The sequence below is a fragment of the Schistocerca piceifrons genome, chromosome 11 (genome assembly GCF_021461385.2).
Source record: "Schistocerca piceifrons isolate TAMUIC-IGC-003096 chromosome 11, iqSchPice1.1, whole genome shotgun sequence".
Classification (NCBI taxonomy): domain Eukaryota; kingdom Metazoa; phylum Arthropoda; class Insecta; order Orthoptera; family Acrididae; genus Schistocerca; species Schistocerca piceifrons.
The window spans coordinates 93017200-93029932 of record NC_060148.1 but is presented as its reverse complement, the minus strand read 5'-3'; the positions used below and the strand labels follow the sequence as shown (position 1 = coordinate 93029932).

The 12733-nt window shown below is 38.7% G+C and overlaps 1 protein-coding gene across 3 annotated transcripts in view; it reads right to left on the bottom strand.

The window, feature by feature from the left end:
- LOC124720039 (insulin-like growth factor 2 mRNA-binding protein 1) overlaps positions 1-12733 on the bottom strand; it is an 858327-nt gene that overhangs the window by 24722 nt on the left and 820872 nt on the right. For all 3 annotated transcript variants that reach the window (XM_047245294.1, XM_047245295.1, XM_047245296.1), the window contains 2 exons: positions 8374-8565; positions 2381-2572 (listed from right to left, as the gene is read on the bottom strand). In XM_047245294.1, the coding sequence (XP_047101250.1) occupies positions 2381-2572; positions 8374-8565 (384 nt within the window). The remainder of the gene's footprint in view (positions 1-2380; positions 2573-8373; positions 8566-12733) is intronic.

Here is a 12733-nt window from a genome sequence, read left to right as displayed (position 1 = left end):
ACGCTGCAGCAACAAGCTCAAACAGAAACATTTTCATTGCCCCGTATACTGCCAGATAGATCTGAATCTCGACATTTTAAATAGCCTGGAAGTCTGACGCCGATGAATTAATAAACGCTAAATACAGTACCGTTATCAGTTTCGATAGGAAGACTGTCAACTTAACAGAAGCAGTACTCAAGAAGTGCTGCTTCTTGATGCCCCATCTGATGCTGCTGTCAATTTCTACCTTTCAGGAAGTGTGAGGGAAGCATTTACAGATAGGGCCGGAAGCGTGTGTGGCGAAGCAGTACGAGAAAGTCTCAACCCACGGTGGACGACGCTGGCAATTCCTCGGCAGCTGTCTGCGATGGCCCGCTCTGTTGGCTGACTCCGTCTCGCAGCCAAATGGCAGCTGTGTGTACAGTGACACTGTGCACGCCACAGATTGCCATAAAATAGGGCACTGTAAATGCACTGGTATTGATAGGGGTCTCAAGTAGCAGTTGCTTCCCTATAGTGCTACTCGGACAAAAGGACACTGTAGAAATGTCACAGACAACAGCACCCATTTACAGTAAGTTCTTGATGGTAGCCCAGCTCTGTACGGCCTGGAATCTGCCTTGCAGGTGCAATCTTCTGATGTCAGACAAAGTCCATTTTCATTTAGGCCATTACAGAAATGACCATAAATGGGCTCGAGTACATCCAGTCAACTGCAACAGCATCTATTACACAGAACCGAAGTTATTTTAACATTGCAACAACTGTGTCGTAGGGTAAAGGGCCCTCAATCTTAAGATTTAACGAGACTTCCCGTGCTGAAATCTGATCGTTACGTTGACTGGTCAGACATTTCTAACTCTGTGGCTTGATGTACTTCTCAACAGGATGGAGCCACCTCACAAGTGGCCAGACAGCCTACAGAAAAGTAAACTGTTCCCAGAATTAATTTTTTGGTTTCCAGCAAAGTGCACACCAATATGAAACTTTCTGGTATATTAAAACTGTGCACTGGGCTAAGATTCAAATTCGAGACCTCTGCTTTTCACCCACAAGTGCTCTGACAGCTATCTGAGCACAACTAAAGACATGTCCTTACAGCTTTACTTAGGCCAGTACCTTGTCTACTAAACATCAAAACTTGCAGGAAAAATATTCCTCTAAAGCATTTGTCTGCAGACTGCACAATTTTGAGGAAGGCTAATATCTGTTGGCAGTCTTAATCTATACACCTTTCAACATGTGACTCCTTTGTATCAAATCATATGAAGAGATATCATTTATCACACGGGGGCTAGAACCCTAGGTCAGTTCGATACACTGGGAAATAGTCAGCATCCCACATGATACGGTGCCACACTACGCAAAACTCAGTGACGAGTTGCTCAAAACATGCGGCAAAATTGACAACATTGAACTTATGACTTTCAACCTTCATTTTTTCCTGATTATTTAAAATTTTCCTAATTCTCTGTACAACATGAGAAATATCTTTTAACCTTATCCAACAGAGCAAATACCACAGAAGTGAAACTAAAATTAGAATTCAGAATGTATAAAAGATACATTTAGCACCGTCAAATATTTTAAAGACAAGAAAATGATCTAAGAAAACCAAAATATGTATCTATGAAAGTCACATAATCATTTCTAAAATACACATGTGAAACCTTGACTCACAGCATGCCTAGGAAACCCTCAGGATATGTATCAGGAAAATAACTATGCAACTTATTCGTAGATTCAGATGTGTCTAAGATGGAAGCTGCAACGATTAAGTGATTTGGTTACATAATGAGATAATTAGAACACAGTTGTGTGAAGACTGCAGTAGAACAGAAGAAGGAAACAAGATTATAGTTACATTCCCATCATCAGTGCAACTGTTACAAACAGAGCACGAGCTCAGATTGTTTTGGGAATGGAGAAGGAAACTGGCCACACCCCTTGAACAGGAAACATCTAGGCATTTTCATGGAGCAATTTAAAGAAAGCATGTAAAATCTGAAACTTGAAGACCAGATGGGGATATCGACCATCATCCTCCTGAATGCAAGAACAGTGTGCACCACCCCACTTCGTCCCCAAAAGATTACCAGGTTTTTCCAAAAAAGAGATCTCTAGATCGTGTGGGAATGGACCTATAACCTTCCAAAATTTCTTCTTGGAGACAACATGCAACATCAAGCTAGTTTGTCAAAATATTGTCAAATTGGTGGCAAAGAACTTCCGTAGCTTTTAACAACTTAACAACAAGTTTTAGCAAAAGCTCTTACACACAAAAAACTGATAGATGGGAAATGCATCCAGAATAACTTTTCCCCCACAAGCAATAAAGCACAATGATAACCTATAAATTTCCACTGCTATAACAAAATTGCTTTGCAAGCTTACTAACCTTCCACTGAGACTCCGGCGAACCGATGATCGTAACCCTGCGTTCCGTCAGCTGGTCAACCGGTTTGTCATGTTCGAGTGGGGCAATCTTCACAGAGGCACCAGAAAAGCGGATGATGTTGCGGATGTGTGTACCTTTCGTTCCAATGATGGCACCAACAGCATTATTTGGGATGTAAAGGTAAGTTGTTTCCTGCAGAGCAGTAAAGAACATGTCAACTAACTTCTGCACTAAATAATAAGCACCATCCATTGACACACACACACACACACACACACACACACACACACACACACACACACACACACACACAAAAACCAATGAAAACTCATAATACACTGACATACAGGTTCATTATATCCATTCCACACAAGGATTGGTTTTCAAATAAAATTGTAAATGAAGGCTTTCACAATGGTTGTCTTAATCGGTGGTGAATTATCTGGGTCATATTGTCATGGTTATTATACCTAGCAATAAATTTTAGATGACCAACTTGCAAAGTGGGATAGCTCAACAAATTGTTATTTTTGACAGGGCACCAGCAGCATCAAAAATGCAGCAGGCATGCTAATAATGAGCTAATGAAGATATAAATACATACTGTATTTACGCGACTATAAGACCATGGTTTTTCCCAAACTAGTCATTTGAAAAATACAGGGTCGTCTTATATTCGTAGATTTAACTATTACTGCCGAGATAATTGTTTTCACAGTGTTTAATAGATTAATACAGGGGTCATCTTACATTTACAGATAAAACTGGCTGCTGACGTTTCACACAAATTTATTTTGAAGAGTTCTGAAAGGTAGAGATCAGCAAACGATACTTTCATTTGAATAGGCCTGAAATTTCCCAATACACAGAATCACTCAAAGTATCTATCTTCTATCAGTCATGTGACATTTGAATAACAGCACTAGTGCAATGGGTGGGTATGTGAGAAACTATGAACTAGGCACTACAACAGTCTAGTGCTCTTCTTAATACATTAACAATCTGGTGAAACAGAAGAAAACCAACTCTCAAACATTTGTTGTCTGAATAGGTTTGCTATTTAAAGTTCTCATACAGGTATGGGTACCATATACATTTATGTTGCTTTGCAAGTAAAGGTAACACTCAAAGTTGAAAATCTTGTCCTTCAAAACCCATTACACCATTCGGAACCCAAGTTAGTATCTGCATCACAAGTGAAAATTTGGTAGCTGTCCACATATTAGTATATTGGGGGTAAACATTACCAGCATTTAATGAGCTTTAGAACCAGGTGGTAATAGTCAAGCGAAATGAGAAAGAAAATTTATCTAGAATTAACTGTCTAACAAATGAAACAAATTCATCAAAGTGACTCCAATTGTTATTGCAAGAATAAATAATAGCGGAAAGACACGATGTGAAGATAATACCAACAGACAGCACTAAATCACAGGGTGAGCGAAAGATCGAGAATTGGATTCAATTGTGATTGCGGTCCTTTATTTATATATTTGTTATTGTTGTTACATATGTCCTGCACCCTACAAGATACGGACATCCATGTTTGACTGTTGCTCAAGCACGACACTACAGAAGGCCAGAAAGCGGGCAGTGACACGAACTTAGCTGAGAACTACGAGTGTGGGGATGCGAATGGTGAGTGGGCAGCAAATTTTGTCTGGCTGCCACCCGTGGGAATCTATGAAAATACACCACATTTCAACTGCTGTTTGCCGGAATCCATTTGTATTCAGAATTGTATCAACTTTAAAACTGGCCGGATACTCAACAATAGCATACCTTTCTGCTCAAGGTGTTAAAAGTCTAGACCGCAGCTAGTGGCATTTTTTCATGTTTCGTGCAGTAATGTTGTCGACACTCACTGTGAAGTACGTTGCAAAGGTTGAGGGTGTGCCAGCTGCTGGTTCTACACAGCCAATGAGAGAGGCAAGCAGACGATGATATGTTGTAAGAGAAGACATTTTTAACATTCTCATATCAGTGTAGGAGTGAAATCCACAGTCCCCACCACAACCAAAAATTTAAAAAACAATTAAAACTAAAAAATATCAACATACTCTGAAGAAACAAACAAATATTTTTAACAAAGTTAAGTTTCACAGCTCCCCTGTTGGGATTAGGGTAATGATTAAAAAATGTACTACAGATGACAGGCTAAACAAAGCTGGCAGTGAAGATAAAAATTAATGTAAACAATTTCTCTTTGTTTATTTTATTTCTCGTTGTATTATCAAAACAGTCAACCAATAAATGGCGTAAGTTTAGAATTGGTGTTACGGTAACACTTAGGCAGATCCTTTAGTCAGTAAAAGCATCTAATTTTCATTTGTCAGAATATGTCAGGAAATAAATATTTCTGAAGGAGCTACTTTAGAAAAAGGGGGTTTGTCTTATACTCAGGGCCATTTTATACTTAGTAAATACAGTATTACACTAACTTAAATGAAATTATCATAGGGCATTAACAGTCAGAAGACTCCGTATGGGGTGCTCCGCCACTTATTGCAAGATTTTCTGTTTGAAGCCAAATCGGCAATTTGTGCACTGATGAAACCGAGAGGAAATAAAATGATTAGGGCAACACAAACACCCACCCAGGAATCAAATCCGACATCCTGCAATCGGAGGAAGCTGTCAAATGAGAGACAAATAGAATTAAAGTAAGTAAACTGTATATTGTTTCAAAAGTAACTGCCATAACTGTTAATAAATTTATCCCGGTGAGAGAGAAGACGGTCCACACCTAAGCAGAAAAATGTTTGCGGTTGTCTCTGAACCAAGAGCGGGCTCACACGTTGCCGAGGTGGTTTTGACTACACTGCAAAAGCTTTGTCAGTGAGCACTTACACATCCTCTATACACTCCTGATTCTTGGAGCCCTGAAGAAAGCCATTCATGGCCACGATTTGTTTCGGACGAAGAGGTGCATACCTGGGTAATTTCATCAGTCTGTAGGCAACCAGAAATATTTTTTCTGTAAAAGCACTGACAGTTCTGTTCCACAGTGCAATAAATGTTTTACAGTTACAGTGGTTGCTTTTGATATAATAAACAGTAACTTCCTATTTTACATTTGTCTCTCTCATTTGACTACTACTTATAAATTGACATTACTAATGCAATATGTAAATAACCTGATCAGATATCATGAATATCTCACAACTAGACTCAGAAGTTCCATTCGTCTTTTGTACACAAATTAAAAATAAATACACTTATTACAATGCACTACATTTTTAGTTTCCTTGGCAGCATTATTCCCAAATATTAAAATGGTTCAAATGGCTCTGAGCACTATGGGACTTAACATCTGTGGTCATCAGTCCCCTAGAACTTAGAACTACTAACTAACCTAAGGACATCACACACATCCATGCCCGAGGCAGGATTCGAACCTGCGACCGTAGCAGTCACGCGGTTCCGGACTGAGCGCCTGAACCGCGAGACCACCGCGGCCGGCCCCAAATATTAAATCCTTTGGTACAGTTTTTCATACTTCTGAAACAAAATTGTTAAAGTAATATCATACATAGCCACAAAGTTTGACAACTCGTAAAATGGATAAACTGATGCAAGTGGCAACTAGGTGGTGTATAGGTAATACAGGAATAGGTTTGACAATGAATAAAAAAAATAGGAATGTGGATAAGCTACTACATACAGCATTACAGCATAGTGTATGCATTATTGTAGCCACGACAGACAAAAAACTCGAGCCTACCACAGCAGTACAAGTTTATATGCCCACTAGTTCCGGAGATTAAGAGATTGAGGAAATGTATGATGCGATAAAAGAAATTATTCAGACAGTTTAGGGAGCTGAAAATTTAATAGTCATGGGGGACTGGAAATTGATAGTACGAAAAGGAAGAGAAGAAAAGGTAGCAAGTGAATATGGACTGAGGTTAACGAACGAAAGAGGAAGCCACCTGGTAGAATTTTGGACAGAGCACAACTTAATCACAGCTAACACATGGTTCAAGAATCATGAAAGAAGGTTGTATACATGGAAGAGGCCTGGAGATACTGGAAGGTTTTAGATAGATTATATAATGGTAAGACATAGATTTGGGAACCATGTTTTAAATTTTAAGACGTTTCCAGGGGCAGATGTGGATGCTGACCACAATCTATTGGTTATGAAGTGTAGACTAAAACTGAAGAAACTGCAAAACAGTGGGGATTTAAGAAGGTGGGATCGGGATAAACCAACAAACATAGGTTGTAGAGAGTTTCGGAGAGAGCATTTGGGTACAATTGACAATAACAGGAGAAAGAAATACAATAGGAGGATGGGTAGCTTTGGGACATGAAATAGTTAAGGCAGCAGAGGATCAAGTAGGTAAAAAGACAAGGGCTAGTAGGAATCCTTGGGTAATGGAAGTGAGTTTAATTGATGAAAGGAGAAAATATATAAATATGGTAATGAAGTAGGCAAAAAGGAATACAAACACCTCAAAAATGATATCAACAATGTGCAAAATTGCTAAGCAGAGATGGCTAGAGGACAAATGTAAGGCTGTAGAATCATGTATCACTCAAGGTAAGATAGCTACTGCCTACAGGAAAATCAGACAGACATTGACTTCAAGAAGAATATAATAATCCCATTTCCAAACAAAACAGGTGCTAACAGATGTGAAAATTGTTGAACTACAATTTTAATAAGTCATGGTTGCAAAATACTAACAATAAATTCTATACAAATTCTATACAGGCAAATGGAAAAACTGATAAAAGCCAACCTCGGGGAAGATCAGTTTGGATTCTGCACAAATGTTGGAACATGCGAGGCAATACTGACCCTACGACTTATCTTAGAGTACAGATTGAAGCAAAGGAAAACCTATGTTTCTAGCATTTGTATACTTAGAGAAAGCTTTACACAATGTTGAATTGAATACTCCCTTTCAAATTCTGATGAAGGTATGTGTACAATACAGGGAGTAAAAGGCTATTCACAATTTGTACAGAAACCTACAGGCAGTCATAAAAGTCGAGGAGCACAAACGAGAAGCACTGATCGTGGAGTGAGAGAAAGGGTTGTAGCCTATCCCGATGTTATTCAATCTGTATATTGAGCAAACACTAAAGGAAACCAAACAAAAATTTAGAGTAGGAATTAAAATCAATTGAGAAGAAATAGAAACTTTGAGGTTTGCCGTACCGGAGACAGTAAAGGATCTGAAAGAGCAGTTGAACGGAATGGACAGTGTCTTGAAGGACGATATAAAATGAACATCTACAAAAGCAGGATGACGATAATGGAATGTAGTCTAATTAAATCAGGTGATGCTGAGGGAATTAGATTAGGAAATGAGAAAGTAGTACATGAGTTTTGCTATTTGGGGAGCAAAATATCTAATTATGATCAAAGTAGAGAGGATGTAAAATGTAGACTGGTGATGGTGAGGAAAGAGTTTCTGAAGAAGAGAAATTTGTTAACAACGAGTGTAGATTTAAGTGTCAGGAAGTCATTTTTGAAAGTATTTGTATGGAGTGTAGCCTTGTATGGAAGTGAAACATGGACGATAAGTAGTTTGGACAAGAAGAGAATAGAAGCTTTCGAAATGTGGTGCTACAGAAGAATGCTGAAGATTAGATGGATAGATCACATAACTAATGAGGAGGTATTGAATAGATTTAGTGAGAAGAGGAATTTGTGGCACAACTTGACTAGAAGAAGGGATCAGTTGGTAGGACATGTTCTGAGGCCTCAAGGGATCATGCGTTTAGTACTAGAGGGCAGCATGGAGGGTAAAAATCATACAGGGAGACCAAGATGTGAATACACTAAGCAGATTCAGAAGGATGTAGGTTGCAGTAGGTACTGGGAGATGATGAGGCTTGCACAGAATAGAGTAGCACAGAGAGCTGTATCAAACCAGTCTCTGGACTGAAGACCACACCAACTAGCAGCAGCTAGGTCGCTTAAGGTTAAGGAGGAGGGACGGATCTCTCATACCCGAGTACGAGAGAAGCTTACTCACCGTGCCGTCACCGGCCGCTCCGGGCTGGCCCCCTGGCTGGGCAGGCACACCTCCCGGGTACATCGAGGGGTACGGCGCCGGGCCCGAGCCGTACAGTCCCCCGGGGAAGCCGGCACCCCGGGCGCCGTAGCCGATGCCACTCGTCGCCATCATCGCCATCGGGTGCAGTCCGGGGAACATCACGCTCTGAGGCTGGAAGTAGGAGTGGGAGTTAAATGCTGGCTCTGACTGGATATGCTTGGGACACTTCTGAGATAATGCTTCAGACACACAACTGTACCATCTGTAAAATTTCGAGCTTTCTGTTAATACTGACCGCAAAGTCATTCGTTTGACTCATTCCGTAGATCCCTCTGACGAAAACCTTCGGAAATGTGGCACGACTCTAGATACACATTGACGCGAGACGAGGAAATTGTAGAAACTCTATGTGTACACAATAAACAGTCACTGTACCACTTTATGTTATTCACACTTATACTACCTAAATGTAGTCGAGTAAACCAGTGTTGCCAAATGCCTAAAAGAAAATACTGCTGGAAGCACCACCACATAGAGGTTCCAACATCACTCTTTGAAAATTCTCTGCTGATATTGTCAAGACATTTTAAAATAACATGCGAGTACTTTCTGCTCGTGTATACGTACCCCAAACAAAACCAAGTACATTAACACGTGAGAAGGTAGGTCTTCTTACTAATTCTAGTCAAAATTAGTGCCTCTATCGGAAACTCCCGTACTCTAGCTGTCGATAAATGAACGAGTGTGACAAATTTCACATACGGGGGAAGTCTGTCAGAAGTTAGGTAACAACATCTTCTCAAGAATTAAGGTTATCTTTATTTTCTATCAATGTTACTTGAAATCACATTCCATTTTTCTCTCAGATATTCATTTAGGCCTTCGTGTGGCAACGAGAGCAGAAGAGCCACGCCCGACATCCAAGCACAGCAGAAATATCGCCGGCCCGTAAATTAGGGAACATTGACGACCCAAATGTACGAAAGACAATGTCAACTAAATTGATATTATTTTTAATTGCATTTGTTTTATCAGTTAAATGTCAGACTGTCAAAAATCAGAATTGTCGTATGTTAAGAGAAGACTAAATTGTTAATTCCATTCATTTTCAACTTGTTGGACTACTCCCTTAGTAGAGTCAAAAATTAACAAAACAAAGGAGTATCTGTCAGGAGTTGACGTCATATTCTAAATAGAGAAGTGTGCGAGTCACAAACTCCCGCACAGTGAGTGACCACTGAATGTCTAATCGCTACCGAGTGAGAAACTTGCTGCTGGGACAACACTACGGACCCACAGTGAGTCAACGTGCAGAATACCCTGTTATGTAATACAGCTTCTTTCATGTCAGTCTGCATCTGGACATATCATCATCTTATTGTGTCAGGTGTTTTCACACCTTTACCACTTCCAACTGAAAATCTTTTATTCCTTCACATACTTCTAAAGTATTGAACTTTATTATACAAAAGAGCTTCAAATGTTATGTATCATTTATTTTAATTTAAATGTTTAAGTGAGATACATTTTAGGGAAGGTTTGAAATTATGCTTGGAACTCACGAAGTGTTCTCATTCTCTAATACTGGATGCATATAGGGTGAATATTTTGCGCACCACGAGTTATGCTGCCTCGACACACACACACACACACACACACACACACAGTTACTTGACAGCGCTTGAAATTTTAAAGTACCGTTAACAATAATACAAAATAGAGAAAATCAAATTTTTGTTACCCTAAGAGGTGTTAGACAGCCAACCAGCAACTGCATTGGGTTCTGCAGTCACTTAGTAACAGACTAATTTAAGAAAAATGCTACACTGTGATAAAGGCTGGTGTCTCTTGTTTTACTGCATAGTTGATTTAAGATTTACTTGATTATACTGGCAGTTTTCATTGAAAATCAGTTTTGTTTGCAGGACATTACTACTTCTCAATTAGCTTTATAACACTACCAGTTTCTAAATACGTAAAACTGTTCCAGCCCTAATCCCTATATTGAGGTAATTTGTACAAAAGCCAGTTAATGGGTAATGTTTGTAATTTTCTTTCAAATTGCTATGGCTACCCAATTACTTCATATTAGAAGCCACTTGCAAAACTTCCTGCCAGAATGCATAATTTTACTACAAAACCTAGACAAGTAGGCAAACTAAATTCAAAAATTATTTTCATGTTTCATACCATGTCTATGTAAATTTATGATGAGCTCAAAGAGATTTTTAATACTGGCAAGAAAAACTATTAAGGAGTAAATGTAATGAAAAGTGAGTAAGACTTCCAAGATCCTAAAACAGCTTTCTGCGACTTGTATGGTAATCCACTGGAGTGGCTATGCGGGGGAGGGGGACGGCAAACCACATTTCCCAATTAAAAATTCACTTTTTCCCACCTGAAAGTACAATTTTTTCTGTGTTAAGTGAAAACATACTTTCCCTCAGAGTTGAACACTGAAGGTTTCATCCAACAGACAGCACTTCCCAGCACTTTAGCAAATGAGACCCAGCAAAAATACACATTATGTAAAGATATTTGATGTGTGACAACATTTACACTGCATAATTGCGTATTATGAAACTATAAACACAAATTCCACCAAATACTGCACAGCAGCTTATGAAGCATCGAAATCAATATTATGACACGCTTCTGTCAGTCAATTACAGCTGATATCAGATATTCAGCAACATCACTGTTAAGAAGTGTTAACACACAAATAAGAAAACTTAATGGTTTAAATTAATATGCATACAGTACAGCTCAAAGAAAGGCTAAGGTTTCACATATAATTTCAGATTTCACTGCTGTACACTGAGAATTTCATAGATTGACTGGCTTCAATACATGTTCCATCAAGCATTTACTTTTCCATAGAAAAGCCCATTATATGTGAAACTACTCATTAACTCACTTCACACCTTTTTTTTAAGGATAATTATGCTTTTTGCTATCATTATTGCACAATTTGTAAACTATGAAAGAATTAAAAAAACCATGAAGAACACCTTTTTAGCTTGTGTTACCCTTTATATCACAGACAAAGATACTACTAAAATTAAGTAATGACAAAATTTTGTAAAGAGAGTCTAAAGCTCCATAATTTAAGAAATTCATCACACATTCTCACACTTAATATAATTCATCTTGTATAATGGAATTACTTTTAAAGTAATGCTTCCAAAACCACCATTCACAATATTTTCCCGCAACCTGTTAACAGCCCCGCACACAAGCAATGGATCGCAGTGAACTGTCGCACGCAATATCGCTCGCCACAACATACCACAAATGAGCAATCTGCCAAGCAATTGCAATCAATATCATTAGCATCACTGAGTCGAGAAATTCTACTGTGGAAAATGAACTATGTTTCCAGCAGTTGCAGTTGATTTCTGTACCCCCACAAACACTTGCAAAACATAAATTTAAAACAGACTATAAATCTTGGATCTATACGTTACTTTACAGTATATATTACATTCTCCACAATACGTTTCAGCTTTAACTAGTCCTCAATTCCTTTTTTATTCGTTAGTCTTATTGTTTAATTGCAATCTATAGACCTATACAATTCACTATCTTTCTCTAGAGATGATGTCAACAGTAGCAGTAGTGATAACTACAACTCTTGTTATAAATTGTATGAAGGAGAACTGGGTTACACAAAATTACACAGGAACTGATTATAACTGTATAATACATGTACACTAAACATTTAAATTAAAATGTCCTTAACATTACAGTAGGTACATATGTCATTTCATTTACAAGTTAAAAGCTTTAATAATGCATGTAATTACTTCATAAATAACACAAACGAGCAGGTTATCATGCCTTCTCCTTTGAGTCCCCTTACATACACTATGTGATCAAAAGTATCTGGAACGATCTTTGTTTTCTAACCATTTCTCTATAGTACACAGTACATAATGCTGTAGAATGTTCATATCCTTTAACATTTAGTGTTTTCTTAAGCACGCTAAGTGGACCACACTAACCACATAAACCACCCCATACCTTAACATCACCTCCTCCGTACTTCACTGTTAGCATTACGCGCAATGACAGTCGAGATCCTCCTGGCATTTGGCAAACTCAACCCTTTTCATCACACTGCCACAGGATGTAGAAGCACTGATCACTCCAAATTGTGTGTTTTCAGTAACTCCGTGACAATGTCATTCTTTACATCACCTCAAGTGTCACTTAGTGCTGACCACAAAAATGTGTGGCTTATGTGGAGCTGCTTGACCACTGCACCCTATTCTTTTTGACTCCTTATGCACAGTCATTGTGCTAGCTGGACTTATAGTAGTGAGTTGTACCACTGATT